This window comes from Anarhichas minor, unplaced genomic scaffold (assembly GCF_050575085.1).
Source record: "Anarhichas minor isolate MPS153535 unplaced genomic scaffold, ASM5057508v1 ptg000026l, whole genome shotgun sequence".
In the NCBI taxonomy this organism is placed as follows: domain Eukaryota; kingdom Metazoa; phylum Chordata; class Actinopteri; order Perciformes; family Anarhichadidae; genus Anarhichas; species Anarhichas minor.
The window spans coordinates 17,162,719-17,179,447 of record NW_027466472.1 but is presented as its reverse complement, the minus strand read 5'-3'; the positions used below and the strand labels follow the sequence as shown (position 1 = coordinate 17,179,447).

At 41.8% G+C, this 16,729-nt stretch overlaps 2 protein-coding genes across 4 annotated transcripts in view; one reads left to right on the top strand and one right to left on the bottom strand.

The window, feature by feature from the left end:
* The window catches only part of fndc3a (fibronectin type III domain containing 3A), a 42,201-nt gene extending 41,164 nt beyond the window's left edge, over positions 1–1,037 (bottom strand). Inside the window, exon 1 of the mRNA XM_076100992.1 lies at positions 620–1,037. The gene's annotated coding sequence lies outside the window, so the exon portion shown is untranslated. The remainder of the gene's footprint in view (positions 1–619) is intronic.
* A 2,877-nt stretch (positions 1,038–3,914) lies between these two features.
* rcbtb2 (regulator of chromosome condensation (RCC1) and BTB (POZ) domain containing protein 2) lies at positions 3,915–12,551 on the top strand. 3 transcript variants are annotated; one of them, XM_076100401.1, is made up of 12 exons: positions 3,915–4,041; positions 5,130–5,264; positions 6,245–6,395; positions 6,724–6,890; positions 6,989–7,147; positions 7,530–7,637; positions 7,727–7,869; positions 8,200–8,390; positions 8,849–8,975; positions 10,790–10,929; positions 11,026–11,156; positions 11,286–12,551. In XM_076100401.1, the coding sequence occupies exons 2-12, from the start codon at positions 5,139–5,141 to the stop codon at positions 11,424–11,426; spliced, it is 1,584 nt and encodes a 527-aa protein (XP_075956516.1). In that variant the 5' UTR covers positions 3,915–4,041; positions 5,130–5,138; the 3' UTR covers positions 11,427–12,551. The 3 variants fall into 3 exon arrangements, with proteins under 3 accessions (XP_075956516.1, XP_075956515.1, XP_075956517.1); XM_076100400.1 differs by having other exon boundaries at positions 3,920–4,130; XM_076100402.1 differs by having other exon boundaries at positions 3,920–4,130; positions 11,270–12,551.
* Positions 12,552–16,729: the final 4,178 nt, after the last annotated feature.

Sequence of the window (16,729 nt, the reverse complement as noted above, 5' to 3'; positions counted from 1 at the left end):
AGTTTTGGTGAGATGGGTAAAAACACCCCGAATGGGTAGAATAATAGCACATTGTGTCTAGCCAGCACTTATGTTTATTCCTTGTTGTCAAGTAGAAAAAGTGGCATAACGTCAGTTTCTAATGACGATTAAAAAGGTTTAAACCAATTCTCTAATTCGGCGGGTTACCTTTAAACACCTGGAGAAATGTTTCTCTATGGCGGACAGCTTCACATGGTGTAACAGCTGCTCATGTATTTGACCCACTAAGCTAAACCTATCTCTGCCTCCTTACAACGTAACGCTGTATCAACTAAAAGCATGTTAAACATGTCGCACTGGTAACACTAAAGTCAATGTTCAGAGGTAATGTTCCTTATTTTTTTTGTTGCAATGGCTGACGTTAAATTACCCACCGTTAGGTTAGCTACCTCGCAGCCAATACAAGTGTTTACTCTAGCTACAGGTGTGTGTGCTTAACGTTATGTCACAACGTTAGCTGCTCGTTATCTAATTGCAACATAACACGGAAGTTAGCTAATTCACGAACGATAACCTTAGAGTTTTACTTCGAGTCCCTCGTATGAAATGCACCATCGACTGTAACATAAGTGGGTTATTGTCAGCTAGCGTTACTCACTCTGTCGGCACAGCAGCAGTAGCAGTCTTCACAGACACACAACGATGATTCCTCTGCAGCTCTTCCGGAAATGTTTCACGTCAGCGAGCTCCGATGACCAGCTACTCTCTGCAACACCTGAGACGGATACCTCGCTAGCTACCTAGATAAACACAAGACAAGGCGAGATGTGACATGCTAGCGTGAGCTACCTAATGCTACCAAGCTAACAGTTAGCAAGATGAAGATGTTGCTTTTTCTCGTAATTTCAACGACGGCCGCTCGCATCGGCTGCACCTAAAACACAGCGAAGTTACTAGCGAGCACCGGTGATGGTGCTAAGCATCGGTAATGTCAGCCTGGTTGACAGTTTTATCGAGGTAACTTTCCATCCAACCCTGCTCCTCGCAAAAAAGTCAGGAATTTCACCATCGCTTACGGGGCTCTGTGTGCGCATGCGTGTGGTACAGCAAGTCATGACGAATCCCAAATTCCAAGATAGCGAAGAGAAACATTTATAATATTGTCACGCCGTTTTAATTTAGCTTGTGTCGTGGTTGTGGTCAGTACACCGTACCGTTAATTAATAAACGTCATCTGTCTGTCTACGTGTTCAGGGTTTTAATTAAGGAGGAACTAAAGGTTGACGTGTCCGTGATCGGTTTGTTGACCAAGTAATTCGCAGATAAACATGAAACAAACGAGTCAGAAACACATTCAATTGTTAATGTGATCTTCAGTCCTGCCCTGCCGAACAGTGAATTATTCACAGGTCCACCTTCACAGCATCATATTGCCTTCAAAGGATACTATTGATACAGATCTTCCATTTTTCTCCACATTCCTTGTAGGCTACAGAAAATATATTCACTTTAAGTACCAATAAGTAAGCTAGAAATAAATGAATTTCAAGTATGTTTTGTGCATTTTTTTCCATTCATTACGAAATAATATTTGAGTATATGTCTGTCTGTCTGTCTGGCTATCTATCTATCCATCCATCTATCTTATATTAAGTCATAATGTCTCCCATGTGTGACATTATATATGAAAGATATAAATTGTGGTTGCATATGGATGCTTAAATGTCCATGACTATACCTCCCGATTGACACAAAGTCCCAGGAAGTTGACACTGAGGTTTGACAGGAAACATCACAATCAATCAATCACAACTCAGTATCACAGTACATACTTTTAAGTAAATTCACGTAGCATTTCTTGGTTGTGTGCAGCCCTTTACATTTCATGGTATGCAACAGTGCCGAACTCCAACTTAGACATGCAGAATAATTGTTAAACCACAACCTGTGGTACAGCCAAACAACATATTAAGGCGCTGTATTATGTAAAGTGAGTGGCATCACAATTAAATATTTCAATAAAGTGTTTTTATTTTACCCAATAAACAAACATGTGCAAACACTATCTGTAATATAGACTATGTGTCTAAAGGTGCACGTGGAAATGGAAGTACTTTTTGAAATATATTAATATTAGTTCATTTATAAGACACTAATTATACTCACCGACACATAGGCTATAAATCTATCTTCAAATAAAATACCAGCACGTCAAATTAGAGTCTGTAAAGCTTTGGCATAAACAAGTGCAATAAGTCATGAATTGATACGCTATCCATGGCTCCACCTGCTGGTTGCTGTATATTACAGTATATTATTGTGGTGGACTAGTAATTATCTCTATGACAACATTAAACATAAATGTCTCTATACTGTATTTTGTTTCTGTGAACAACAATGGATACTGAAAAAAACCACCAACACCAGGTATCCTAGCAGGAAAACCATTTAAATCAGATATGATCATTTCAATATCATAACTCAGTCACATTACACACATTGTTCCATATTCTGCTAAATTCTGCATATTTTTTTAAGCCCATATATTCATGTTGTTAAATTCCCTCTTGAACACAGTATTCAAGACAGGAGGCTGATGATCATTTGCAGTCATTTGCAGCCCATAGAGTTACTGAAATGCTATACCCCTGAAGGAAGAGGTGTGTTTTGTAGATGTGAAAATACTACAATAACTCAAATGTAATTATTATTTAATGCACAATAATGAATCTCCTATGCATCGATTGGTTAAGATTGTTGGTGACGAAAGACTACAAGCTGGATGATAGTCGAAAAGTCTAGCCTAATTGAATCATAAGTAATTTAGATCTGATTTGTGATCTAAAACATCAGCATGTTTGCCATCACTGTGACAAGCGTATATCAGAGAAATGGAATTGAGATCAGGGTGTTGGAGGTGGGTTGTTTAATGCACGCTAACATGTCACACATGCTAACATGTTGCATGCTAAATGTAAATGTATGCTGCCATGCTGCCATAAGCATTTCATTCTGAGCACAGCTTGGCCCGAGTACAGCTCAGAATGATGAAAGTCGAGCCAAGTCTGACAAAAGAGCTGAGACCAAGATGTCCCATAAGGACCACCATACAGAGACTGAACCCTTTTTGGGTTACAACATTACCTCTCCTCTGGCACCACCCTCAGGTTAACTTTTACACTTTTTGTCCCATTTTTAATCCATCCGACCATTGTTTTTGGTGTGTAATGAGCATCAGAGCTTCATGGAGAGGTGTCACATTTGGACATGTTTGTTTTCACTAAGCTGATTTAGAGACAACTACATCATAATAAAAAAAATCCTCATTCTGTGTAAAACTAATTCAAAGCAAAGTGACTTTAGTAGGCAAAAGAGGATGCATAGGGAAGTTACACAGATACATTAAGATAAATAGTCAAAGTGTGAATACTGTCATGAAAGATTCCATTTGCATCAGGTGCCTCTGGGGACAGTGTGAATATTGTTTACATGATGATACTTTTCCAAATTAAATTGAGTATAGTTTAGTAAGGGTTTGTATTGTATAATGTTAAAATCAAGGTAAGTATATAGAAATAAAAGCCACAAAAAATGTCTCTAATTTATTTATCCCCTAAATCAAATCTTTATTTAATCAGGGTTGAAAAAGTTTCAATTTGCTCCAATACAATACAAATTATAATACAATAACTTTATTTACTTGCAATTTTTTTGTTTTGTTTTATGGATTGAATACCTCGTTTTCACCCATTTTTGATTTTCAAATCAAACTGATAAAGTATTGGAGCTCTAAATAGAAAAGACATTTGTTATATTTGCTTCGCAGTTTTTGTATACAGATAGCTAACTAGCTTTAAATTACTAATAGATGGTTATGATATTTTTTGCCCATAACAAACGCCAGAATGTCCCATCTCCGATTTTCGTGAACGCACCATTTTACTACAGGAAGTACAGCGGTGTGTTTTTGTCAGTCGGCGGTGCAGCGATCAGAGCTAAACTATAACGAGGTGACAACTGATGTGAGGAGAGATCCATAACAGACTGCCGAGATGACTCCACCTGCAACCTGATTGGCCAGTATGTTGTCGGACAACTTGTCAATGTTTCACTGCTTAGTGATTAGAAAACAACACCGCGTGAGAAACACTAGCTAGGACAACAGCAAGGTAAGCTTAACGTCAGCTGTTCCCAGCAGCAACATCGCTCCTTACGATAAATAGCTTCATAGTTTTGTGTTGGGCAGTTTGATAGTCAGGGCACCACTAATGCTAGATGCACATTAGCAACTTTTTTATGTTTTAAGTTGGAAAACCCAGGATGCAACAAAACACGCCCCGTTACTTTAGCGTTGTTTGTGTGCATCCTCTTTGGCGTTTCCTAATCTTAAATGTTGGACATCTCCTAAAAGCCGTGTGCAGGCTTACTGCAGTTTGGGAGGGGTGGTGTTCACGAGGTCTGGGTTCATGCTATTGATCATTGAGAGACGCAGATATACAATGCTCACTTTGAAGTTTCTTAATTATTATAAAGAGTCGAATTTTGCGCACTTGGCGCTTGTGAATCAGCTGAGAATTACTCCATCACATTAACGTTAGTGCTTTTTTTTCTTTTCTTTACCAGTGATCTTTTATTATGAGCATGTATTGATCCTGGAGTCAAGATGATATTAAGCTCCATTACATACGTATCGCATACATACCACCCTGAGAACATTGATGATGTAAATTCAAAAGAAGAGTGCATCCTTCACATCTGACTTCGTTTCCTTTTGTACTGGAAAGTATTGCATCAGGCTGTAGATCTGGTGGCATAACCTGGACTTCACTCCTGAGAGTAAACGCACTGTTAATGAGGTTACCTCGGTTAACAGGCGTACATGTTTTAATCTGTCTACAAAAGTGGACTTAGTGCCCACTTGCTGTCTGCGTTGGGCACTTTTGAGACATGGAAAACCTCCTCTTAGCTTTTATTTCATGCATCGGTTGCTACAGGCTGGACAATACTTAATTCATAGTTTAAAGTAGTCACAGTTTGGCATATTTATTAAATAATTTACAATTTACAAATAACAGCACTAGGAATTTGTGTGCATTGAAGATTTAATTAAAATCTCCGGATGCCTCGTATTCACATTTGTCTAACTGTGTTTTCTCTTCATTTCACAGCTGAGCAGTATGCTGGACGTGGGGAAGTGGCCCGTGTTTGCGCTCCTTCCTCCTGAGGAGCTACGGCTTATTCGGCAGGCTTGTGTCTTTGGCAGTGCTGCAAATGAAGCCCTCTATGTCACAGTTAATGATGAGGTAACACTTTGGCTTTAAGCCCGGGTGCTGTAATCCTCCTGTTTACGTGAAGATGTGTTGCTGATAGACCTAATCTACTGTCATAACAGATTGGTGTGATTATTGACGATTTTAGAAGTGGACATGAAAAGTGTTGCAGGCCTCGCTCTCTGTGGTTGATACTGCAGCTTGCAGTTCCAGGTACAGAGATAAGCAGATAGAACGAGGCTATCTTTAGCCTTACAGGCCTAATACCTGAGCAAGCTCCATTTTTATCCTGTGGAAAGGTAAAGGCCGTGTCCCGTCTTGCCACCCGAGCTCATTTGTTTGTCCCTGTGGCCCAAGCAGATTGTGTTTTCGGAGCAGTAACTGGTGGCGGAATAAAAATTGTATATTTTGTTGGGTTTGCTTAAAATGGTAGGGTGCATTGCAGTTAGTTCTTAAGTTTATATTATTTTTATAGAGCACACAAACATTCTGGGAAATTAGATGCTGAAGTATTTCTGAAAACAGAATCTCACAAAAGATTACGTTTTGTTTGCAGGTGTAGTTTTACCTGTGTGTGAATAAGCACTGAAATGATTCGTCCATTAATTAATTAATGAATTAGTCAGTTGACACAAAGTCAAAATCTCTGCATTTCAAACTTTCTGACATTTTGGAGACTTCTGACACAATTGATCAAAAACATAATAGACGGATTAGCAATAGTGTAAATATAATTAGTTGCTGGCTAGTTGCATATTTAAGAATTCAAGTGGGACAGTTAAAAAAATATTTGAACATTTCATTTACTGTGAAATGACTTGTCACACTTTTGACTCTTCTATAACTACAAATCATAAATATAATACAAAGTTTTGATGTTATTCGGCGTCTTCCCAGTATGTTGTCTCAGCAAATATTTCGTGTTTGCTGTGGTGTCCGTATACGTATATAACAGGATGTGTCATTTTATTTATATTGGTACCATTTCATCAGTGACCTTTTGGTCTTTGCAGGTCTTTGCTCTGGGCACCAACTGCAGCGGCTGTTTAGGCCTCGGAGACCTTCAAAGCACGATAGAGCCGCGCCGGATTGATGTCTTGTGTGGAAAGAAGATCGTGTCCCTAAGCTATGGAACGGGACCGCATGTGGTTATCACTACTGCAGGTAATCCAGTCCAGAAAAGCTGTGTTTGTCCCTGAGGGGTGCACGGGTATGACATCACAAACAACAAGACGACACATGCAAATGTCTAGAATCTGGTTTTATGTCAATGCTGCCAGTACACTATCAAAAATCCCCCAATTAGAACAAAACAGAGCTAAATATATTCATAGTAGATTATTAGAGTCCAATAACTTGTATTCATATGAGTAGAACCTGAATACTTTCTATCCTGCTGCCTTAAATCATGTGAAGTCGACTGCTTCTCATCTAATGATAAAATATTAACCATCGAGACAACATGAGTGAAAGTTTGCCTGCTGCTCCGTAGACGGAGAGGTGTTTGCTTGGGGCCATAACGGCTACAGCCAGCTGGGCAATGGCACCACCAACCACGGACTGACCCCCGCCTTGGTTTCCACCAACCTCCTCAGCAAGAGAGTGACAGAGGTGGCCTGTGGCTCCCACCACACTATTGCCCTCACGACTGATGGAGAGGTAACCTGTCACCGGTTGTGTCCTCTCGCGAGTTTCTTCTCTGCTTCATCATCTGCGTGTGTCTCGGTGTGACGGTGAGCGTTTCTCTCTGCGTTCAGGTGTTCGCATGGGGTTACAACAACTCGGGCCAAGTAGGTTCGGGGTCTACGGCCAACCAGCCGACACCGCGGCGGGTTAGCAGCTGCCTGCAGAACAAAGTGGTGGTGAACATAGCCTGTGGTCAGCTCTGCTCTATGGCTGTACTGGACAACGGAGAGGTAACAGGTCACGTCAGTCTGCATGAACAGCAAGCGAGTCAGAGCTACCAGTAGGTCAATTGATTGGCGGTGGGCATATTCCCTCTTATTTTGAAGGGGGTTGGCTAATGCAAACGTGTAACACACCTGAACACAGGACGGCATGGCTAATCATTTTATGTTCTTATGTATATATTTTTTAGAAACATACAGATTCATTAGAAGTTGTGTTTTTCTCCACCAAGAAGACCATGTTCATCTCAGAATGTATGCACTAAAAGATATATGCAGAATACATGCAGGTAGAAGCAGAAAACAATTAGCCCTAAACGTACATAAAACAACCAATGCCTTGATGTAGCTGTGTGCGTCATCTAAATGTGTCCCCTGTGTGTGTGTGTAGATCTATGGTTGGGGCTACAATTGCAATGGACAGCTTGGTTTGGGCAACAATGGGAACCAGCAGACCCCATGCAGGATCGCTGCTCTGCAAGGTGTCAACGTCGTGCAGGTAAGAGCCGAGGGAGAGATGCAGCTCGTGAATCTCCAGTTTTTGATGATTCATCTCTTAACATTCAGCTCAATCCCTTGCGTACACAGGTTGCCTGTGGATATGCGCACACGTTGGCACTCACAGACGAAGGGATGGTTTACGCCTGGGGAGCCAACTCCTATGGGCAGTTGGGAACAGGCAACAAGAGTAACCAAGCTCTCCCCACCCTAATAAACACTGACAAGGAGAGGTTAGTACCTTGTCCAAAATTAGCACTAACACCTCCCTGCCGCAACAATAGGTCACTGAGGGGCCCCATGACAAGATCCTCAGAGATTTAGCCGCTAAATGCCTCAAAGACATAAATAGTTTAACATTATAGTGTAAAAAAAAAAAAAAGACGTGATTTCTGACTCTAGAGAAGTATTAGAGAAGTAGCGCCAGTTGGAGAAATCTATTTGTCTAGGATAGAATGCCTCCGTTGCCTCTTTATGAGACGTATTTCCTCATACAACCTGCATGAGAAGGCTGTACATTAGTAGTATTTTAAGGTTTGACATTCAGTTTTTATTGCCACCAGAATGGTGGAGGTGGCTGCATGTCACACCAGCCACACGTCAGCTGCCAAGACGCAGAGCGGGCAGGTTCTGATGTGGGGTCAGTGTCGAGGTCAGGCTGTGGCCAGCCCCCACCTCACCCACTTCAGCAGCACAGACGACGTGTTCGCCTGCTTCGCCACGCCAGCGGTCACGTGGCACCTCCTCTCAGTAGGTAAGAGTGTTATGGGGAAATAGGTGTTTTTAAACAGAGCCCAAGATTCCCTATATCATCCTCAATAGTTGACATTGTCCCCCCCCCGATACTGTGGGCCATAGGTACACATTCCTGGAAGCGCTTTAAGAAATAAACAGGACAGTCTGTTTCCTGTGCACATCAAACAGACATGTGTTTACCGACTGATGTCTTTTGAACTCCGCTCAAACTGAGGAGCAGGAACATTTCACTCTGAGAGCTTTCTTTTTTTTTTTTGTTTAATCTGCTCAACTAGCAAAGCCACTGAAATCATCGGCGCTCTCATGAGTGCAATCTGTTTCTGTCCGTCACCTGTTCAACTGAAGAGCAAGTGTGCCGGAGAGAGTCGTATCTATAGGCTCATGAAACATTTAGTTATTTACTCGTTCCTAAAGTAAGAACTCACTTTTCTTTTTCTTTTTTTTTTTTTTTGCCAGATGGCGATGACTACCTGACCGTTGCCCAGTCTCTGAAGAGGGAGTTTGACAGCCCAGAGATTTCCGACCTTAAGTTCTTGGTTGACGGGAAGTGTATCCATGTTCACAAAGCGCTGCTGAAAATCAGGTACAGAAAACTTTAGTTTTTGCAACTTCATATTGTTTTTTTGCTTTTTTTTAATGATATTTTTTAGTGCAACATTGCCGCCTTAAAAATATATTTAGAAGTCCAGCAAATCAAAAGAACACAGTTCCCATTTATTCCGTGTCTGCTAAGGTGTACAAGTTTCTTTAGACTATCTTCTTATTTTGGTTCTTATTTGCACAAATTAAGAGTGACTTTTGGATGCACGTAATCATCCTTTGTCTCCAGGTTCTCCTCTCTGATGTTGGGCCTCTGTACTCTTTTTCTTCTTTGCTTGACTGTTTTTAAGAGATGATTTTCCTTTCTTACTCACCAGAGCATCGTGCTTCTCCATCCTGACTTTCATATTGGTCACATGAGTCTATTTTTCACATTTGGAGGTTGTGTTTGGTCATGAGTAATAGAGGCGCTTGGTATGCCACAGTGGGATTTTCAGAGGAACAGAAACACGCTTCGATGTTGCAGAATTACGTGCTTGTAATTACGGAAACATAAAATCAAGAGGAAGAAATCATTTTGTTAATCGTGCAGCCATCATGACAGCAAACACACTGGCCTTCCTATGATAATGGCTTCAACATATACCGAGCCAATGCTGCGTTGCCTGTGTTTAAACTCCGTTCGACAGCGTTTCCTCATCTTTCCTGTTAATGTCACGGGGAAGCAAAGACAGACCTATTGTTTCCTGCTTGTCTTTTTATAACCAAAGCCTCTGCGTTCCAGTCACTTGCTCTTTTGCACCGTCAGTAGGAAGGAGCCAGACTGTCTGCGACGTCGCCCCTCGCGCCAACACGCTCACGCGCAGCTGCATGCAAACCGAGCCAGACGCGTGCTTTGGCGAGATCACATGCAAATGACACGCTTATGAGATGCACTTCGAGAATGAAGATTCAGTTGTTTGCTCAACCGCGTCCTGAGACGAAATGATAGGTGGGGGTGGGGGGGTGTTTTGAGTCAGTAGAGTTTAGCAGCGACGGAAAATGGTAATCAGTATTTCTAATGCAGAGGACTAGAAGGAAATATACTGTGGGCTGTAGTTGTTGGCAAAGTGAGAGTGAGTAAGAGTGAGTTTTAACTTAGATTACAGGAATATATTTCCTTTTTACTCTGACATTACAATGTTACAGTAACATTTGCAGTATATTACCTATAGCTGTTTCTACATACTTATTTTAAACTCTTGGGGTAGTGCTGGGATTCAGATATAATGCTGTGGAAGAGGAAACACGATTTACATAAAATTCAGACAAGTTGTGAACTAGAAATAGAGATATATTAACTTTTATTTCCACATTTCCTTATCTACTAATCACGTATACTTCACGTTCCTACTGAATGATGCTGTAGTGTTTCAGATTTTTACAGGTATTGTTCCTTCTTGATTGGCAGTTTATTCATATAGTCGGCCCATTTATTTCCATACAGTATGAACGTTAACTATGACGTGCTTGCTTGAGTTGTGTGACTGATCACAGCGAACCTCGAATCTCATTATTGTTTTTCCGGCAAATGTAATTTCATTGGGTGGTAATGCAATTTGCTGCAAGTGCAGACTGCACTGCGTCAGCTCACAATGACGCTATAACTTTGGCAACAGGTCAGTGTAAACCGTGGTGTGCATTCTGGGAGACTAGGATATTGTTTTTTTAATGACTACCGCGTGATAGTGATTCATGCGGCAGTAATTCAAACTGCTGTCAAGCACACGTTCATTACAAAACACATTACTCTCTAAATCCCTGGTGTGGTATCTTTTACGTCACCGGAGCGGTCCGATCCTTTTCTTCCCTCTCCAGGTGTGAGCATTTCCGTGCACTGCTGAATGAAACTGATGAGGATGCCATAGAAGTCCACCAGTTCTCATACCTGGTGTACCGAGCCTTTCTGGAGTACCTCTACACGGACACCATCAACCTGCCACCAGAGGATGCTATTGGTACGCCCGCACAAGGACCACAGTCCTTTACACACTGAAAGGTCTGTGCAGAAGTCCCTAACCGCGCTCACCTGTGTGTTGCTCTCCCGTGTGCAGGCTTGCTAGACTTGGCCACGTACTACCGAGAGACCCGGCTGAAGAGGCTGTGCCAGGAAACCATCAAGAGAGGCATTTCTGAGGAGAACGCCATCACTCTGCTCTCTGCCGCTGTCAAGTATGAGGCGCGGGTAAGCTCATAGCCCCTGGCACACAGTCAAACACCGTGGTGGCGGGGAGGGGGGGGGGGAGGGGGCCTTCTCAAGTAGCTAGTCAGTTATACTCCTCAGCACTGACCAGACAGCCCTCTTCATTTTTAGGACCTGGAGGAGTTCTGCTTCAAGTTTTGCGTCAACCACCTAACGGCTGTCACGCAGACCCAGGCCTTTGCGGACATGGACCACGACCTGCTCAAGAACTTCATTAGCAAAGCCAGCCGCTACGGGGCCTTCAAGAACTGACTAGAGGGCCCCCGTAGCGACGGACTCGACGTGATCCGGTCTCGGTTCACTGAGGTCCTGAGAGTCGACCCTAGCCCAAAGTAAACACCAGGCTGATGAGCGCTTCAATGTCGCTGGGGATGTTAACACTGGAGATGCAAATGGCTTTAGGTTCCGCCCTCTAACTGATGCGTCCGTGTGTTGCTGCCCTAAAACTATCCCAAACACAGTAGCTGCTCGGGGCGTAAATATTGGGTGTCCCCACTCACTCAGTCACGAGCCGACAGTGCAGAGGCACGAATAGAAAGTGGTCTTTGTGTCACTGACAATAGGCTGGGCTACTAACTGGAGGTGTCTGATTGGTTTGATCAACAGAAGGATGGGGTGCCTCATTACAGCCAGCTCAGACACAATGCCTGGAAACGCTGCTCGCTATTCATTGCATTACAAGGGGTTTGGCGTTTGAGGTGTGGGACAAATTATCAATGCGCATATCGCACTGTAGCCATGAATTGAGCCTTCAAGTTGTGCTGCTTTTCTGTGAAGCCTTGATTCTCCAACACCCTGGATTGAGAAGTAGTGTTTAATGAGGAAAAACACAAGCGCTTCTTCTTTGTGATGGACACCCTTTTTTTTGTTTTTCTTCTAAACAGCTGTAGCTTGTATCTGGTCAATGATACCATCTGTTCTCTTGCATAACTTCATTTTGCCATTTTGTTTTATATTGTAAGTGTTCACCTTTGCCATCCAAGCATATGGTTACTGATTGATGTCGACTAAGATTTGCACTGTTTTGCTGTCGACAGTTAGCAGACAGGTGCAGTCGGTTACACTCGGTATGCAGCCGCAAACAGTGTCTGACTCACAGGAGCATATTGAGTCCTGTGTAGCCTGTGGGTGATGTCACACTGTAGGTGCAGCTGATTTTACAGATGTGTTTCATTTGCAATTTGCTATGTTTACAAATGTTTTTTTTAATTTTATTATCATTGTCTGTATGTTGGCAGCAACATTCTGGATCTTTTTACAAGTCTTGCTGTGTGTCAGTCCCCCGGTAGCACCTTGTGGGAACTAAATCGTGCCGGCTTGGTGGAATCGCCAACTGACTGTCAAATATAAGACCACAAGGTCTTTAAACGTAGTCACCAGATACATCCAACTAGAAATGTAACAAAACGCTCCTACTTTTAACAAGCCAATTATTGTATTTTGTTTTTGTGGAACATTTTGATAATTACTAAAGAAAATGCCTGTGTGTTCTCATTTTGTATGGAAAAAATGCTGTAATCTGCTGATAGCGACACAAAGGGTAACATTTGTAATTTGAAATATATTAAATTGAGTAACTATGAACTTTGACGTATGTATGTGTTATTGCTGTAATTGGTTGTCTGTCTGTAGTGGAATATTTTTGCAGCCTCCACAAATATGCATACACGGTGTTAAATACTGTATCACACATGTATTTTTAGCTGCAAACATTACTGTGAGAACCCTGTGATTAACCAGTAGCAGCTCTAAGACATCGGGGGGCAGTGAGTTTCACTTGAAGATCTTTTCATACTTCTGCATGTTTGTGCCTGCAGAGCACCCAAAGGTACATGTAGAGGTTTTCACACCTGCTTCACTCTGCTACCAAATGCTTCTAGCAAAGAAATCAACTTGTCTCTTATCTGCATGATGCCGTTGCCCTTAACTCTAAAGTAGTGCCCGGTGAGTGCAATGCATGAGGCTTACTCCACACACACCTTGCATTAGTGCTGTTATGCCATGCATAGAGGAAGCGCTGGCAATGATTTGAACATTTGTAACACAATCTGAATCTGACAACTGTTTGCACATTGAGATGTGACAACTGAAGTGTTCCTGCGAGAGGAAGCTCCTGTTATTCTACAGGTAGGCCTGTTTACATCCTGAAGTGCAGCATTACGGTGTCACATCACCCAGTCAGACTTCTTCCAGTATTTCAAATACCTGCCAGAAAGATTCAGGGCGTGGTCAGAAGCACAGGGACACCGTACAAGATGTGGCAATCTAATATCGTGGTGTGTAGTACATATTGAATTTGGGAATATATTTTTTCTCAGAATCTGGCAAATAATTTGATTTCTTACGGTCTCAACAAAACATTATAAGCTTCATAGTGTGCTGAGCCCTAACAGACAGCATGTTTGGAAATATCGTGATGAAAGCCAGATCAGCAGCTCAAGGATGATAATTCAGTTTCTCCGTTCCAGCTAATGGCTACTCCCAAAACAAATGATGTTAGGTTTATGTGCACCTGGCTTTGAGGATAACGCCCACTGTGATCCACAGTGTATAAGACTTATTTGGTGTAAGGCTGTCTGCTGCTTTTGGCTTTGTATTTGCTTTAACGTTGCATTACAGTTGCCAGAAAAGATACATTTTACGTGTCTCTTATGGAAAGGGGCCTTTTAACAGTATAGAGTGCAGAATTAGGCTGTCAGTCGAGTTAATATGTTGTTGTATGGATGAAGCCTCAGACTAAACATATGTACATTGTCACAGAAAATGACTCAACGTAGCTGACACGCAAGTTAAACGGTTTCACAAGAGAATGAGGAACTGCACTCAGCTGCCAACGGTAACTGGCACTCTGCCACAAACAAACCCCGCCGACACTGTGACAGAAATGGAATAGATTATGGATTCATTTGATCCCAATAAAGCCCTTTGGCTTTCCTAAAAAACATATAAGAAGAATTCTGATCTCTTACTTGATTGGAAAATGACTTTGACTGCATTCAAAATGTAACTATTCAGAGCCACGTGAATTGATGTGTAAGAAGCATTTAAATGTTCCCGGTCGGGATGGAGTTCATTTTATAATATTTTATAAGATGGTTTTACATGATGTACGTAAAATCTTAATCTGCAAAGGCCCTAAAGCCACCAGACAATATGCAGTTGAGAAAAAATATTTCCCTCTGTAATGTAGAAGTAAACGTATGATGTCACAAAAGATGGCTGTACGCAACTACCTCAAAATTGTACTGGAATGAGTAAGCTTACCACCAACTTCATTTTCTGTAATTCGAGATCAAGAATCACCTAGAACTTCTGCTTAGAGGTAGTTCAGTCTGGGTTAAATGTCGAGCATCCTCCTCTGTGTTGACAGGAAGTTCTGGGTTTGATAGAGAGTTGCACCTCTTCTGGTTTACACATGTTGGTAACTTTGCTCTCTCTCAGGGCCCCTCCTAAACACCTCTCTATTGTATATGCAATCAGTGGTCTCACAGTCGGCTCTCTCAGGATGACATTATGTAGTAAAACATGTACATATAGCAGGAGAATGAAATGGCATCTGGATGGCTATTTCCGGTGAAGAATTGCTCGAATACGCCGAGCTTCATCCAGAAAATGGAAACAACAGTCGAGGTCTTTAGATTCCAAACATGGTGTTCGGGCCAGCGGTGCCAGGAGGCCGGACCACCCCGTTCATGTTTGTTTGAAGTGAAGCAGAGCTTAACTAAAGACTTTCCGTCTAAGGTGCATGCCATTTACTTACATGCAACACTACATGATGAATCTAAGGCACAAATATTGTAGGTCGTGCTTTATAATAAGCTACTCAGCATGCAAAATCACTAGTTACTGATTCCCAAACCACTTTACCTACCCATAGTAAATATAGCCTGAAAATGAGTTAGTTTAGTGCTGTTGGTGGTTTAGTTGTCGGGGCTTTGGAGCTACAGAGACTGTCAAGAAGAAGTTTTTGTCTACTCGGTGTAGACAAAAGGTTGTCTACACCGAGTAGACAAGACATGTGGTAAAAAGGCTTTTTATACTACTGTATATGCAATCAGTGTTTTCAGTGGGGGAGAGTGAAGTATTTGTGGGTGAGGAGTATTTGTTTTACAAAACAGTCAAAAGCTTGAGGCTGATAAGGCAGTGTGGGAGAGCACCAGCAGCACACGCTTTTCTTCTGTGTGTTTATATTTCAAATGTCAAGACAAAAAAATGTGACCGTAGGTGCAACTGATAAAGATGATAAAGTTAGAATTCTCACTGTCATGAAAAGCTTTATTCAATGTGTTGAAATCCGGAGAAGGGTAGTACAGCCTCACTGATGGCACATCTGTTCCCTTTTGTGCCTTCTCTGGACATTTTAAAGCTTTTAGTCTCTTTGGTGAAACAGTTTTATTTTCTATTCTTGATGATTCTAGATGTGTCAGTGTGGCAGTCCTGAAACACTTCCTCGGCCTCAGCGGTTCGTGTATAAACTGCAGTTCTGTTGGTTTGTGTCCGTTTCGCTCGTCATTTGTTTATTTGTTTCGCCACCACAACTTTTGTGCGGCCTCTGTTTCCAAGGTGAACGTGAGGGAATGAGCCAAAAAGCCCTTTGAGTCGCAGTGAAGCTGTCCGTGGTCCAGAACGTCTTTTTTTGCCAAGTTAGACATTTGTTCAGCAGCTTTCATTTGGGTTGCTCATTTTTCGTATTGCATGATGTGTTATTTTAGATCTTCTTCAAGAGGTGGGATTAAATCATTGTTTTGAAAGTCACGTGGGAGTGTCAAGTCTTAAATCTCCTAAATCCCAAAGTTGAGCCCCAAATCCAACCTATTTGGGGTTTAGAGTCCAAAACAAGTCCTTGTGTTTCATCAAATGTGATGACATTTTATATTGTGATACACAACCTCATATTATTTAGCTAATAGTAATATTGTCATTACTATTTATTTACTGACAGGGTACACTGGGTGTGTTTTTTTCCATGCTGTGCCAAAAACGAATTCTAGTTGCGTGGCCATTAAAGTGAAGTGAAGTCAAGTAACTAATAGATTTCTGTTTAAATTAATAATTCAACATTTTGGGAAGTGCTGTCATTCCCTTTCTAGCTGAGAGTTCGATGAGAAGATTAACTCTACTCTTCCATTATGTACGTAAAGCTACCGCTTCGACCCAGTTAGCTTAGCTTAGCACAGAGACTGGAAACAGAGAGAAACAGCTAGCCTGGCTCTGTCCACTTACCAGCACCTCTGAACCTCACTAACACCAGCAGCATAAACAATACATTCCCCCCCTATGACTAATATCAAAGGGGTTACCCGTTGACTGCAGGTTTACCATATTTTAGCACATTTCCTCTTACAGTTCTGGTCTACGACACGTTTAACCAGTTATTGGTGTCCTGACCAAAATGTGCTCCAGGCTTCTGTTCAGTAGAACCAGTGAGCTAAGTGTAGTCTGTCTCTAAAACAGGTTTCAAAGCGTGGGTGTGTATCAGAAGTGTAATATTAAGGTTCAGTCTACGTTGAGTAACAAACCTTTAGTGTGAAGTCACATTCCTGTTGAATTCTTTT

Coding starts and splice junctions, on each gene's coding strand:
- rcbtb2 (XM_076100401.1), top strand. CDS start 5,139: ATGCTGGACGTGGGGAAGTGGCCCGTGTTTGCGCTCCTTCCTCCTGAG. Junction 7,638..7,726: donor AAGGTGTCAACGTCGTGCAG/GTAAGAGCCGAG, acceptor TTGCGTACACAG/GTTGCCTGTGGATATGCGCA. Junction 10,930..11,025: donor GCCACCAGAGGATGCTATTG/GTACGCCCGCAC, acceptor TCCCGTGTGCAG/GCTTGCTAGACTTGGCCACG.